The sequence below is a fragment of the Neopsephotus bourkii genome, unplaced genomic scaffold (genome assembly GCF_033783945.1).
Source record: "Neopsephotus bourkii isolate Nb327-2 ecotype Australia unplaced genomic scaffold, CSIRO-AGI_Nbou_v1 NB_1556, whole genome shotgun sequence".
NCBI classification, from domain to species: Eukaryota; Metazoa; Chordata; class Aves; order Psittaciformes; family Psittacidae; genus Neopsephotus; species Neopsephotus bourkii.
This window is the reverse complement of record NW_026902032.1, coordinates 14,218-30,283: the sequence shown is the minus strand read 5'-3', so window position 1 is coordinate 30,283 and position 16,066 is coordinate 14,218. Positions and strand designations below refer to the sequence as shown.

At 47.4% G+C, this 16,066-nt stretch overlaps 1 protein-coding gene across 1 annotated transcript in view; it reads left to right on the top strand.

The window, feature by feature from the left end:
- Nucleotides 1–16,066, top strand: part of LOC133221790 (ubiquitin-associated protein 2-like) — a gene marked incomplete at its 3' end in the record, with an annotated part of 60,246 nt that overhangs the window by 36,773 nt on the left and 7,407 nt on the right. Inside the window, exon 8 of the mRNA XM_061370962.1 lies at nt 826–893. Coding sequence (XP_061226946.1) covers nt 826–893 — 68 coding nt within the window. The remainder of the gene's footprint in view (nt 1–825; nt 894–16,066) is intronic.

Below are 16,066 nucleotides of genomic sequence, written 5' to 3'. Positions count from 1 at the left end.
AACCAACAAACGGCAAACAAACAACACCCCTACAAACCAAAGTCACCTCCTTTTCTCCAGAAAGCCCCAACCAACCAGCTCCCCCTCCCTAGGTATCTGTGAAATTATCTGTCTTTATTGCAACAGCATGGTGAGAGCAGTTCAACTTTCTGCTGTGGATGGTCTGACTGATTATACCAGTATAAGCAATTACCCATGACAGTAGGTCACCCTTTTTATTACTGTTTCTGAAGTCACACTTGCAGACCAGTTAGATTAAGATGTTATTGCCACTTCTAGCAGAAATGCTAAGGAACCACAAAAGCTGTTTCACTGTACATAACTGAGAGCAAACCTGCCTCTGCTGCTGCTGTCAGCTGAAATGTAAAACACAGGGATAAATGAAATGAGTGAGCGAGAACAGTACAGTGTATTAGATTTCTGCAACTAGATTTATCACAGCTGCTCTATGGAGTCCTAAATTATGTCTCTACAAGGTATCTTTACACTGATGATATACCAGCTGTCATGTTAATTACTTTCTACTAGTGTATTTTTTAGTTAAACTATTGCCCAAACTGATGTAGTTACATTGGTATACCACTGTGTGTTCAGTAGATCAAATTTCCAAACACTTAAAATTGGTTCTTAATTCTGTGGAGAAGTCTTTGCTGAAGTTTGACTACGTGTTTTTGTCTTTAAGAAGAGCTGCAGCATAACTAGTTGTAAAAGTAGCTTGGCTTTACTTTTATCTGAAAGAACATGACCAATATGGAATTTTTACAGATAACACAGCACTGAAGTGTGCATGTATATGATTAAAATGTTTTTCTTCCCCCCTTTCAGCTTTCTGAAACAAAAGTCTTCACTGCTTCCTTTGTTCCAGCTGAGAAACATGTAACTCCTGGGAAAACGTAAGTTCTTCCTCCATGATTGCTCTATACCTTAAAAACCTTCTGCTTGCTAAAGCAATATTAGTTTGCACATATAAAATGTTGACTAAAGCAGAGGGCAGCCTTGGTCAGGGATTAGTAAAGCTAATTTGAAAATTCAAGGAATAGTTAGGGTTGGAAAGGACCTTAAATCATATAGTTCCAACCCCCCTGCCATGGGCAGGGACAGCTCCCACTAAACCATGTCACACAACACTCCCTCCAACCTGGCCTTCAACGCTGCCAAGGATGGAGCATTCACAGCTTTCTTGGGCAACCTCTTCCAGTGCCTCTCCACCCTCACAGTAAAGAACTTCTTCCTTATAGCTAGCTTAAACTTCTCCTGTTTAAGTTTGAACCCATTCCCCCTTGTCCTATCACTACAGTCCATAATGAAGATTCCCTCCCCAGCATCCTTGTAGGCCCCCTTCAGACACTGGAAGGCTGCTATGAGGTCTCCACGCACACTTCTCTTCTCCAGGCAGGATCGCCTCCTTTGACCTGCTGGTCGCATTTCTTTTAATGCAGCCCAGGATACGCTTGGCATTCTGGGCTGCAAGCACACACTGACAGTTTCTCATCAACCAACACCCCCAAGTCCTTCTCCTCAGGTCTTCTCTGAATCTCTTCTCCATCCAACCTGTAGCTGTGCCTGGGATTGCCCCCATGCAGATGTAGGACTTGGCTTGGTTGAACTTCATGAGGTTAGCATTGGCCCACCTCACAAGCATGTCGAGGTCCCTCTGGATGGCATCCCTTCCCCTCCAGCATATGAAGCGAACCACACAGCTTGGTGTTGTTGGCAAACTTGCTGAGGGCGGACTCAATCCCACTGTTCATGTTGCCAACAAAGATGTTGAGCAAGATCGGTCCCAACACCAACCCCTGAGGGACACCGCTCATTACTGCTATCCTAGACCTACTGGTCTTTCTAGTCGGGATGCAGCGCTCCTGAGCTTGTAAGTGTGGAAAAGAATGCTTGAGTTTAGTGATAGCATTAACACAAGCTGGATTTGATGCTCTCTTCAGGGGCTTGTTTCTGGCTGAACTTGTCTTAGAATCATAGAATGCTTAGGGTTGGAAAGGACCTTAAGATCATCTGGTTCCAAACCCCCTGACATGACCAGGTACACCTCATACTAATTCATCTCACCCAAGGCTCTGTCCAACCTGGCCTTGAACACTGCCAGGGATGGAGCATTCGCAACCTCCCTGGGCAACCCATTCCTGTGCCTCACCACCATTACAGGAAGAATTTCTTCCTTATATCCAATCTAAACCTCCCCTGTTTAAGTTTTAACCCGTTACCCCTTGTCCTATCACTACAGTCCCTAATGAAGACTCCCTCCCATTCCAGCATCCTTGTAGGCCCCCCTCAGATACTGGAAGGCTGCTATGAGGTCTCCACGCAGCCTTCTCTTCTCCAGGATAAACAGCCCCAACTTTCTCAGCCTGCCTTCATACAGGAGCTGCTCCAGTCCCCTGATCATCCTCATGGCCCTCCTCTGGACTTGTTCCAACAGACCCATGTCCTTTTTCTGTTGAGGACACCAGAACTGCACACAATACTCCAAGTGAGGTCTCACAAGAGCAGAATAAAGGGGCAGGATCACCTCCTCCGACCTGCTGATCACGCTCCTTTTGATGCAACCCAGGATACGGTTGGCTTTCTGGGCTGCGAGCGCACACTGCTGGCTCATGTTCATTTTCTCATCGACCAGCACCCCCAAGTCCTTCTCTGCAGGGCTGCTCGGAATCTCTTCTCTGCCCAGCCTGTAGTTGTGTCTGGGATTGCTCCGACGCAGGTGTAGGACCTTGCACTTGGCATGGTTAAACTTCATGAGGTTGGCATGAGCCCACCTCACAAGCGTGTCAAGGTCCCTCTGGATGGCATTCCTTCCCTCCAGCATATCAACCGAACCACACAGCTTGGTGTCATCGGCAAACTTGCTGAGGGAGCGCTCAATCCCACTGTCCATGTCAGCAACGAAGATGTTAAACAAGACCGGTCCCAACACTGATCCCTGAGGGACACCACTCCTAACTGGTCTCCAGCCGGACATTGAGCCATTGACCACAACTCTTTGTGTGCGGCCATCCAGCCAGTTCTTTATCCACTGAGTGGTTCATTCATCAAATTGATGTCTCTCCAATTTAGAGACAAGAATGTCGTGTGGGACAGTGTCGAACGCTTTACACAATTCCAGGTAGATGACATCAACTGCTTTACCGCTGTCCATCAGTTCTGTAGCCCCATCATAGAAGGCCACCAAATTGGTCAGGCAGGATTTCCCCTTGGTGAAGCCATGCTGGCTGTCACCAAGCACCTTGTTGTTTTTCATGTGCCTTAGCATGCCTTCCAGGAGAATCTGCTCCAAGATTTTGCCAGGCACAGAGGTGAGACTGACTGGTCTGTAATTCCCCGGGTCATCCATTTTCCCCTTCTTGAAAATGGGGGTTATATTTCCCTTTTTCCAGTCATTGGGAACTTCACCTGACTGCCATGATTTTTCAAATATGATGGCCAGCGGCTTAGCAACTTCATTCGCCAGCTCCTTCAGGACCCACGGATGGATTTCATCAGGACCCATGGACTTGTGCACGTTCAGATTTTTAAGATGGTCTCGAACCAATTCCTCTCCTACAGTGGGCCCAAGGTCTTCATTCTCACAGTCCCTGCGTCTGCCTTCCAAGACTTGGGTGGTGCGGTCAGAGCCTTTGCTAGAGAAGACCGAGGCAAAGAAGTCATTCAGAACCTCAGCCTTCTCCAAATCCTGTGTAGCTAGTTCACCCGAGAGCTTCCTGAGGGGGCCTACGTTCTCCCTAATCTGTTTTTTATTTGCTATGTACCTGTAGAATCCCTTCCTGTTATCCTTAATATCCCTAGCCAAGTTTAATTCTAACTGGGCCTTAGCTTTCCTAACCTGGTCTCTAGCTTCCCGGACAATAACCCTGTACTCTTCCCAGGCTGCCTGTCCTTGCTTCCACTTTCTATAAAGCTCTTTTTTCATTTGAATTTTCCTCAGGAGCTCCTTATCCATCCAAGGAGGTCTCCTGGCCCTCCTGCTGCACTTCCTTCTAGTTGGGATGCAACACTCCTGAGCTTGTAGCAGGTGATCCTTGAAGACCAACCAAGAGTCTTGAGCCCCCCTGCCCTCTAGGGCTATATCCCATGGAACCTTACTAAGCAGGTTCCTGAAGAGGCTGAAGTCTGCTTTTTTGAATTCTAGGGCAGTGAACTTGCTGCATGCTCTTCTCTGTGTCCTAAGGATCTCAAATTCAACCATCTCACCACCCTTTTAACCCTTTATTAACCTGGCTAATCCTCCTAGCTTTTTCTAGGTCCTCCCCTGTATCCTGGAGAATACACGAAAAGACTATCTGAGCTCCAGAGCCCTTAACCACCTCTCCCAGGGCTCTGTAGTCCTTTATGTTTCCCAGGCTACTGCTATCTATATCCCTAACACCCACATGTATCACCAGAAGTGGGTAATAGTCCATGGGGCTTACCAGAGCAGGCAGCCTCTCTGCCTCATCCCTGATCCATGCCCCTGGTAGGCAACACACCTCCCTTGAGACTGGGTCAGGCCGTCAGACGAGTGCTTTTGTCCCTTTCAAAGTAGGATCCCCTACCACTACAACTCACCGCTTTTTCCTGGCAGCACCAGTAGAAATCTTTACTAGTGCATCACCAGGCTCTTTCTGGTGCAAGCGCGTTTCCTCATGATCCCCCTGCAGGACAGCAAAGCGGTTCTGCATGGGGCCAACAGGTTCAGGAGGAATTCCCTTGCTTTTAGTTGTCCTTTTCTTCCTTTTTTTTTGGTTTGGTTTTTTTTTTGTCACCAATTCCCAGCTTCGAGAACTAACAACCTCCTTCTTTCCTCCATGAGCTACAGGGGAAGCTTGAGAACTCTGCACAGTTTGGGCAGGGAGCAAGCATTCCTGTTTTCTCTCAGCTACCCTGACATCTTGTAGCCTATTAATAGCTTCCCGCAGCTCAGACACCTGCTGCAGGAGAACCTCCACCAGGGAGCACCCAGTGCAGTCCTGCCCGTTGCGTACCTTTCACTCACCAGAGCAGTGCAGGCACTCTCTACACCCCGAAGTCTGCACTGCAACCTCCCCTCTCATCGGCTCTGTCTGTGTGCCTACAGTGGCCACCGCTGGGGCAGCCAGAGCAGAGCTCCCAGACCGGGCCCTGGTCATACGGTGAGTGCTCAGCATCCTGCACGCCTGCCCGCGTGAACTGCCGCATGAACTGCCTCGACCCACTCTGTTTGCCCCGCTCGTGGTCGCCGCGCTCCCTGGGGCAGGTTTTTAACCAATCAGGGCTGGTGCCGCTCTTCCTGGCTCCGCCCCCGGTGAGTCAGCTGCTCGCGTGAGCTGAGCTGCCGGCTCCTGGGCAGGTCCTGTCCAGGACTTGAGGCTCCCTCGGTAGCTCTTGTCGCTCTGAGTTGAGGCTCCTGGACGCTGATCTCTCCCACTCCGGTGTTCAAGGTGTCCTCTCTCGAGCTACTCACCTCAGCAATTCACTATCACTATAGTCCCTAATGAACAGTCCATCCCCAGCATCCCTATAGGCCCCCTTCAGATACTGGAAGACTGCTATGAGCTCTCCATGCACCCTTCTCCAGTCTGAACAGCCCAAACTTTCTCAGCTTGTCTTCATACAGGAGGCGCTCCATTCCCCTGATCATCCTCGTGGTCCTCCTCTGGACCTGTTCCAACAGTTCCATGTCATTTTTATGTGGAGGCCACCAGAACTGTACACAATACTCCAGGTGAGGTCTCAGGAGAACAGAGTAGAAGGGCAGGATCCGAGCCCCTGGTAGGCAGCACACCTCCCTTGAGAGTGGGTCAGGCTGACAGGTGGGTGCCTCTGTGCCTTTCAAAGTAGAATTGCCTATTACTATGACCCCCTGCTTTTTCCTGGAGGCTGTAGTAGTGATTCTCTTTACAGGTGAATCAGCAGGATCAGACTGGTTTGGGATGAAAGGGACCTTAAAGCTTACCTAGTTCCAACCCCCCACCATGGGCAGGGACACCTTCCACTAGGCTAGGTTGCTCAAAGCCCCATTTAAGCTTACCTTGAACACTTCCAGGGATGGAGAATCCACAGTTTCTCTGCACAAGCCGTTCCAGTGTCTCACCACCCTCATAGAAAAGAATTTGTTTGTAAAATCTAACTGAAATCTCCCCTCTGACAGTTTAAAGTCATTCTCTGTTGTTCAGTCACTACATGCCCTTGAAAAAAGTCCCTCTCCAGCTTTCTTGTTGGTCCCTTTAGGTACTGGAAGGCTGCACTGAGATCTCCCTGGAGCCTTCTCCAGGCTGAACAACCCCAGCTCTCTCCACCTGTCTTCATAGGAGAGTTGCTCCAGCCCTCTCAGCATCTTTGTGGCCCTCCTCTGGACTCACTCGAGCAGATGAGAAGACCCTGTTTTCTGCACAAAAATCGGTTACAGACAGGAACAAAAGTAGTTGGGAAGAAAAGTTTGCTGCTTTTGAAAAGGAAGCACTGGCTTTCCTGTCCAGAAAATGGAAAGCCTGACCCTGTAGATACATAAGATATTCAGAATGTAGTGCTTTCACAAATATATTAAGAGAAAATCTTACGTTGGCAAGAAGTTACATTTCCTCTTAAGCATCACAATTGCTTGCCTTAACTGATGATCTAGAGTTCAGATAGAGAACCAAAACTATGGCAGTTACTGCCTTTGCTTGCCTTTGTCTTCATGAAATGCCTGGCTGATGATGATGTGGAATCAGTTGCTTACATTAGCCTTAGGTTCCAGGAGAGCAGGTTATGTGTGATGAAGACTTCTCTAGTTGGATAGCATGAGATATGAAAACTAGATTGCTTAATGGTCCCAAACATATGGAATATATGATATAACATATAGATATAGCTGTACTACAGACTGCAGCAAAATTTTCCTTATAACATGGATGTGATGTGGATAAGGCACAGATTCAGTTGGTCTTCAGTTTATATTCCATTACTTTTCTTAAAGGTGATATGCTCACATGTTCATCGTGATGCAAATATTCTTCCTTGTGTCCTGGTTTCAGCTGGAATAGAGTTAATTTTTTTTCCCAGTAGCTGGTGCAGTGCTGTATTTTAGCTTTAGTATGAGAGCAACTCTGACAACACACCGATGTTTTAGCTGTTGCTAAGTAGCACTCACCCTTATCAAAGACTTTTCTGTCTCTCATGCTCTGCGAGTGAGGAGGGCACAAGAAGGCGGTAGGAATAAGAGACAGGACACCTGAACCAAACTAGCCAAAGGGGTATTCCATACCACAGCACATCATGCCCAACAGAGAAACTGGAGGAATCACCCAGAAGGGACCCTGCTTGGGTCAGGCTGGGTGTAGATCAGTGCTTGGTGAGCAATTGTATTAGGCATCACTGCTGTTTATTGGTTGGTTGGTTGTTTTGGTGGGGTTTTTTTTTTCCTTTTCTCTTTTAGTTTTATATTATATTCTCTCCCTTTGTTATTTCCCTTATCATCATTATTAGTAGTAGTAGTAGTATTATGTTATACTTCATTTCTTAAACTGTTCTTATCTCAACCTATGGGGTTTACCTGGGGGGGGGGGGGAAGGGGGGGGGTGAGCAAGTGACTGCGTGGTGCTGAGTTATCTGCTGGGTTTAAAGCACAACAGTCCTTTTTGGTGCCCAGCATGGGGCATGAAGAGCTTAGATAATGACAGGTCTGTGTTATGGCTTAAGCCCAGCTGGTAACTCAGAACCATACAGCCGCTCTCTCACTCCCCCATTCTTCCTTCCCCCACTTCTGGAGGGATGGGGAGGAGAATCAAATGTAAATCCCATGGGTTGAGATAATAACAGTCCAATAACTAAGGTACCATACAAAACCACTACTACTACCACCAATAATAATAATGAGAAGGGAAATAACAAGGGAAGAGAATATAAAACTAAAAGGGGAAAAGGAAAAGAAAATAATAAACACAAGTGTTGCACAGTACAGTTACTCACCACCTGCCAACCGATACCCAGCCCTACCTGAGCAGCGACCTGGGCCTTCTGCATAACTCCCCCCAGTTTATATACTGGCCATGACATGCTGTGGTATGGAATATCCCTTTGGTTAGTTTGGGTCAGGTGTCCTGTCTCTGCTTCCTCCTGGCTTCTTGTGCCCCTCCTCACTGGCAGACCATGAGAGACTGAAAAGTCCTTGATCAGAGTAAACTACTTAGCAACAACTAAAATCATTGATGTGTTTTCAGCATTGTTCTCAGACTAAAGTCAAAAACTGTGCCAGCTACTAATAAGGAGAAAAATAACTGCTACAGCTGAACCCTGAACAATCTGACAAAACAAATTTGCTATAAGCATTCATTATATTGGATTAATAGTCACTTGTCAAAATGTTGATTCATTTGCTCTCAGAGTTGTTGTGCTTGGTCTCAGAGTTGCATTATGTCACACCTTACTTGGAGCATGCCTTCCCTGCAGTGATGTTTATCATCCATGGGGCCTGGGCTAAGGTTCTTATTTTGTTGTACTTTTTAATAGCACCTTGTGATGACTTGCTGGTCCTGAAACTGATCTGATATGTGTTCTCAGGAGCCATCTAATGGGAGCTACTCATAATTATGCCTCTCGTTTTTAACTTCTCAGAGGACAAACCTGTGGAGGAGACATCCTCCCACACCTTCCCATCTACCACCAGGTTGTTTACAGTAGGATCTGAGAATTTTAAAAGATTGTTAATATCCTTTGAGTACCCTTGAAAACAACCTGCTCCTTTTGCTGGGAAGCAGCATGTTGTTGAATATGGTTCAGGTCTTGTTTAAGGTTAAACAGCTGTCAAAGAATGCCACCAAGAGATCTTCCCCGAGTCTGGACAGTCATGAGTGGCAGGGTGTGTGGGATAGTATGGGCAAGTACCTAGGCCAGTGGGCCCTTCCAGTGCTTTGGAACTTCATTCATGGACAAGTGTGGAAACAGGGAAAACTAGTAAAATACTTTGGAAAAGCATGCTGTCATTCTGGTAGTAACAGAGAGGTACAAATAACTGCAATGTGCTGGGGCCTGGCCTACAGCTGCAGAGCCCTGCTCAGCAGTATCCAGTACCCTCAAGGGGAAAAGAAGGCCTCTGGATCTGATGGCTAAGCAACAGGCACTATGGCTCCTCCATCCCCAACAAGGAGCAATGCAGCCACTGCAACCCCAGCGACAGGCACTGCAGCTACTGCAACCCCGGCAACAGGCACTGCAGTTGAATCAAAGGATCAGTCCATTCTGTGATCAGTTGCCCGTATATGCAAGAGGAGATGGAAACAAAAAGTAACTCATGAAGAAGGGTCAATACCAGAACTAGGGGGGGGCAACACCAGAACTAGAGGAACCATTACAAGAAACAGACAAGAGACAGAGCAAGAGATAACTACTCAATGCCTGTCCTTGACTGAGCTGTGGAACATGCAAAAAGATTTCAGCCACCTTCCAAATGAGCACATCATCACCTGGATGCTCCAATGCTGAGACAATGGGAACAACAGTCTGGAATTAGAGGGTACTGAAGCCAGTCAGCTGGGATCGCTTGCTAGGGAAGGGGGAATCGACAAAGAGATTGGGAAAGAGAAATGAATCAGCCTCTGGAGGCAGCTCTTAGCAGCTGTGAAGGAAAGGTATCCCTACAGGGACAATGTTATGTGTTGCCCAGGCAAGGGGACCACTGTAGAGAAAGACCTCCAGTACTGGAGGGAATTAGCTGTTCTAGAGATGATCTATCACAAGTCGCATGCCAGGGATACACCTGTAGATCCAGGTGAAGTCAAATGTACGTGACCCATGTGGTGGAAATTTACACAGTGTGCCATGATCTAATGCCAACTCATTGGCACTGATGAGCTGGAGAGATGCAGCAGCACCAACAGTGAATGAAGTGAGTCATCAGCTCCAGGAGTTTGAAGACAGTCTCTCCCCCTCCATCATTTTCAGCTGTGGAAAAACTCCTTTCCCAGGAGTTCAAGCAATTGAGAGACTGTATAACCAGCTCCCCGGTTGTATAGACACATCTCGGCTATTAACAGTAAACACACTGTTGCTTGAGAGGGAAAATATAGGAAGTACGTACCATGGGGCACCCTATGGTTTTACCTGTGGGATCATGGAGAAGACGTGAGAAAGTGGGATGGAAAACCTACCTCAGTTCCGGAGGAATGGGTAAATGAATTGCAAGTAAAAACAACTGTGAAGGAGAACCTTCCTAGGAAAGTTGATTCTCCAGTCTCTTGTGGGCAGCTTCCCAGATGGAGTGGAAGAGCTGATTTTACTCTGATTCCTATGACAAGGAATTCTAAACCCTTTGTACAAGAAGTAAGTGAAGAATCTGATGATTGCTATTAGAGGGGTTCTGCCTCCAGTCAGGTGGATGAGAGGGACAATAGGGTTTAATGGACTTTGTAGATCAGATAGCCTGGCATATCAATCCCACAGGAGTATTAGGCTCTAGTAGACACCAGTACACAGTGTATACTAATGCCATCAAGCTATCAAGGGGTAGAACCCATTTGTATTTCTGGAGTGACAGGAAGATCCCAAGAGTTGACTGTACTGGAGGTTGAAATCAGCCTGACTGGGAAGGAGCGGCAAAAGCACCCCACTGTGACTGGTCCAGTGGCTCCATGCATCCTTGGCATAGACTGTCTCAGGAGAGGGTACTTCAAGGACCTAAAAGGGCACTGATAGACTTTTGGTGTAGCTGTCTTGGAGATAGAGGAAATTAAGCAGCTGTCCACCTTGCCTTGTCTCTCAGAGGACCTTTCTGTTGTGGAGTTGCTGAAGGTTGAAGAAGACGTGCCAATTGAGACCACAACAGTGCACCAACCAAGACCCAGTGATTCCCATCCATAGGCTGATCTATAGACGGGAGAGCCAAGGAGTGATCAGCAGGACCCTCTCACCCTTTAAGAGCCCCATAAGGCCAGTGCAAAAGTCTAATACAGAGTGGAGAGTAACAGTAGACTATCGTGGTCTGAACGAAGTCACACCACCATTGGAGTCAAAGTCAGCTAAGTGGGATGCCACAACTGATATTGCCAGTGAATTTTTCTCAATTTCTTTGGCAGCAGAGTGCAGGCCACAGTTCGCTTTTACTTGGAGGGGCATCCAGTACACTTGGAATCAACTGCCCCAGGGGTGGAAACACAGCCCTTACCATTTGCCATGGACTGATCCAGACTGCACTGGAACACGTGCAAGCTCCAGAACACCTACAATACATTGATGACATTATCGGGTGGGACAATAGAGTGGAAGAAGTTTTTGAGAAAGGGAGGAAAATAATCCAAATCCTTCTGAAGTCTGGTTTTGCCATAAAACAAAGTAAGGTCAAAGGGCTTGCACAGAAGATAGAATTTTGGGGAATAAAATGGCAAGATGGACGTTGCCAGATCCCCCCAGATGTGATCAACAAGGTAACAACAATATCTCCACCAACTAATAAGAAGGAAACATAAGCTTTCTTAGGTGTTGTGGGGTTTTGGAGAATGCAAATTCCAAATTACAGTCTGATTGTAAACACTCTCTGTCACGTGACCTGGAAGAACTACTTCACAGAATCACAGAATCCCAGCGGTTGGAAGGGACCTCAGAAGATCATCTAGTCCAACCCCCCTGCAAGAGCAGGGTAACCTAGAGTACATCACACAGGAACTTGTCCAGGCAGGCCTTGAATATCTCCAACGTAGGAGACTCCACAACCCCCCTGGGCAACCTGTTCCAGTGCTCTGTCACTCTCACAGTAAAGAAGTTTTTCCTGATGTTCACGTGGAACCTCCTATGCTCCAGTTTACACCCATTGCCCCTTGTCCTATCACTGGACATCACTGAAAAAAACCTAGCTCCATCATCCTGACACTCACCCTTTACATATTTGTAAACATTGATGAGGTCACCCCTCAGTCTCCTCCAAGCTAAAGAGACCCAGCTCCCTCAGCCTCTCCTCATAAGGGAGATGTTCCACTCCCTTAATCATCTTTGTGGCTCTGCGCTGGACTCTTTCAAGCAATTCCCTGTCCTTCTTGAACTGAGGGGCCCAGAACTGGATGCAATATTCCAGATGCGGCCTCACCAAGGCAGAGTAGAGGGGGAGGAGAACCTCTCTTGACCTACTAACCACACCCTTTCTAATACACCCTAGGATGCCATTGGCCTTCTTGGCCACAAAGGCACATTGCTGGCTCATGGTCATCCTCCTATCCACCAGGACCCCCAGGTCCCTTTCCCCTTCACTACTTTCCAGCAGGTCAACCCCCAACCTGTACTGGTACATGGGGTTGTTCTTCCCCAGATACAAGACTCTACACTTGCCCTTGTTGAATTTCATCAAGTTTCTCCCCACCCAACTCTCCAGCCTATCCAGGTCTCGCTGAATGGCAGCACAGCCTTCTGGTGTGTCAGCCACTCCTCCCAGTTTAGGATCATCAGCAAACTTGCTGAGGGTACACTCAGTTCCCTCATCCAAGTCGTTGATGAAAATACTAAACAGCACTGGTCCCAGCACCGACCCCTGAGGTACTCCACTAGTCACAGACCTCCAGCTAGATTCTGCCCCATTGACCACAACTCCCTGCCTTCTTCCCTTCAACCAGTTCTTGATCCACCTCACTACCTGATCATCAAGCCCACACTTCTTTAGCTTATCTATGAGGATGCTGTGGGAGACAGTATCAAATGCCCTACTGAAATCAAGGAAAACCACATCTACTGCTCTACCATCATCCATCCACCTAGTTACTTCCTCATAGAAGGCTATAAGGTTGGTCAAACATGACTTCCCCTTGGTAAAACCATTTCATTATATGACCCTGAGCAACAACAAGCCTTTGAACAAATTAAATTAGAGAGTTCAGTCACCCTTGAACTAGTCAGGACTGGGCAAGGTGTGAAATAAGTGCTTGACACCACACCCAGGGAGAATGGTCCTACCTGAAGCCTCTGGCAGAAAGTTCCAGGGGAGACTTGAGGTTGACCCCTCAGCTTTTGGAGTCAGGGATACAGAGCATCTGAGGTCAGCTCTGCTTCATAAACTGCCATTATCTCTTTTTCAGCTGAAGAGATTCAAGCTGCTTCTGAAGTGATTGGTACTGAAGCACAGCTCCTGCTGGCACCCTGGTTGCCTGTGCTGGGTAGGATGTTCAAAAGCAGGATCTCCTCTGCACATAGAATTGTAGAATGGTTTTGGTTGGACTCGACCTTAGGATCATCGAGTACCAACCCCCCTGCCATGGGCAGGGACACCTCACACTAGACCATGTCACTCAAGGCTGCCAGGGATGGAGCATTAACCCCTTTTTGGCAACCTGTTCCAGTGCCTCACCACCCTCGTAGTAAAGAACTTTTCCCTTATATCTATCCTGAACTTCCCCTGTTTAAGTTGAAACCCATTACCCTTTGTCCTATTGCTAGAGTCCTTTTCTTGCATCCTTATAGGCCCACTTCAGATACTGGAAAGCTGCTATGATGCTACATGGAGTAAGTTGGCAGTACTAATCACACAAGCTCAAATAGGTAATACCAGTTATCCAGGAATCCTAGAGGTCATCGTGGACTGGCCAGAGGGCAAAGATTTTTGAATGTCACCAGAGGACGAGGTGATGCATGCTAAAGAGGCCCCACCATTCAATAAACTGTCAGAAAGTGAGAAGCCGTATAGCTTGTTTACTGATGGGTCCTGATGTAGTGTGGGAAAGCATTGGAGATAGAAGGCAGCTGTTTGGAGTCCCCTACGACATGTTGCAGAAACTGCTGAAGGAGAGGGTGAATCAAGTCAGTTTTGCTGAGGTGAAAGCCATCCATCTGGCCTTGGACATTGCTGAACAAGAAAAGTGGACAGTACTTTATACTGACTCATGGATGGTGGCAAATGCCCTGTGGGGATGGTTGCAGCAATGGAAGCAGAACACCTGGCAATGCAGAGGTAAACCCATCTGGGCACAGCACACTGTGACAAGATATCGCTGCCCAGGTACACCACATAGATGCTCAAGTCCCCAGGAGTAGGGCCACTGAGGAACATCAGAACAACCAACAGGTGGATCAAGCTGCAAAGATTGAAGTGGCTCAGATGGATTTAGATTGGCAACAAAAGGGTGAATTATTTTTAGCCTGGTGGGCCCATGACACCTCAGGCCAATGAGGCAGAGATGCAGCGAATGTGAAACGTGCTGCAATTAAGCAAGCCAAGCAGTTAAATCCTCTGTTATTGAGGTCTATGGCTGAAGTACAAATACGAGGAGGTCTGGCAGATTGACTGTATCACACTCCCACCGACCCACCAAAGCAAAGCTGGACACATACGCTGTGCCCCATGCCGATGCCAAGAACACTATCCTAGGCCTTGAGAAACAAGTCTTGCGATGACACAGCACCCCAGAAAGAACTGAGTCAGACAATGGGAATTATTTCTGGAACAACTTTATAGATGCTTAGGCAGAAGAACACGGCATCGAGTGGGTATGCCACATCCCTTATCATGCATTAGCCATAGGGAAAATTGAGTGGTATAATGGGCTGTTAAAAGCTATGTTGAGAGCAATGGGTGGTGGGACTTTCAAACATTGGGATACACATTTCGCAAAAGTCACCTTGTTAGTCAACACTAGGGGATCTGCCAACAGTGCTGGCCCAGCCCAATCAGAAGTTTTATTTACTGTATTGGAAGATAAAGTTTCTTGTGGTGCACATAAAGATTCTGCTGGGGAAGAGAGCCTGCGTTATTCCTGCTTCAGGTAATCCATTCGTGGGATTGCTTTCGCTCAAGGACTTGGGTGTCCTTGCGGGAAGATGGTGAAGTCTGGTGTGTACCTCAAGGGGATTTTATTTTGGGGAAAACAGCCAATGAACTCAATTATATGCTGTTGACTGTTATGTAGCACTTCTAGAACAGCTAAATGCCCATGTCTGCCACTCTGGGTTTTGAAAATAATGTATGTGCTGTCATGATCATCGACAGAGAATAAAGTCATGGAAAGCCAGCAGCAGCAGCATGAGTCTCCCAGTATTGTCATCAGATCACCATTGACTGAACCCAACTTCCCTTTGATCATCACCCCAACAAGGAATGAGCTTTGATGAATCCAACTAAGCTCAACAGTGATGTTAGCCAGCAACAATACAACACCACACACCATCTCTTCTCTTCTGAAGGACAGTTGCGACAGATGAAGCTTTACATCATGGACTAAATGGTCTCAACAAACTTTATAGGGGTAGTCCATGGACTGAGGAATGATATCTGTCTCTTTGTGTGTGTGTGTATGTATGTGTACATATATATATATCAAGAGAAAAAAGCGATGGCATACTGAAAAACATGGGACCTGAGCATGGTGTGAATGGTATGGAATGAGGGGTGGACACTGTCCTGGATTCACAGTATCACACAGTATGTTAGAGATTGGAAGGGACCTCAAAAGATCATCTAGTCCAATCCCCCTGCCGGAGCAGGAACACCTAGATAAGTTTACACAGGAACGTGTCCAGGCGGGTTTTGAATGTCTCCAAAGAAGGAGATTCCACAACCTCCCTGGGCAGCCTGTTCCAGTGTTCCGTCACCCTCACTGAGAAGAAGTTTCTTCTCAGGTTTAAGTGGAACCTCTTGTGTTCCAATTTGTACCCATTTCCCCTTGTCCTATCATTGTTTGCCACTGAGAAGAGCCTGGCTCCATCCTCGTGACACTCCCCCTTTATATATTTATATACACTAATAAGGTCACCCCTCAATCTCCTCTTCTCCAAACTATAGAGACCCAGCTCCCTCAGTCTTTCCTCATAAGGGAGATGCTCCACTCCCTTAATCATCTTAGTTGCCCTGCGCTGGACTCTCTCCAGCAGGTCCCTGTCCTTCTTAAACTGAGGGGCCCAGAACTGGACACAATATTCCAGATGAGGTCTCACCAGGGCTGAGTAGAGGGGAAGGAGGACCTCTCTCGACCTACTAACCACCCCCCTTCTAATACACCCCAGGATGCCATTGGCCTTGGCCACAAGGGCACAGTGTCGGCTCATGGTCACCCTGTCGTCCACCAGGACCCCCAGGTCCCTCTCCCCTACACTGCTCTCTAACAGGTCGTTCCCCAGCCTATACTGGAACCTGGGGTTGTTCCTGCCCAGA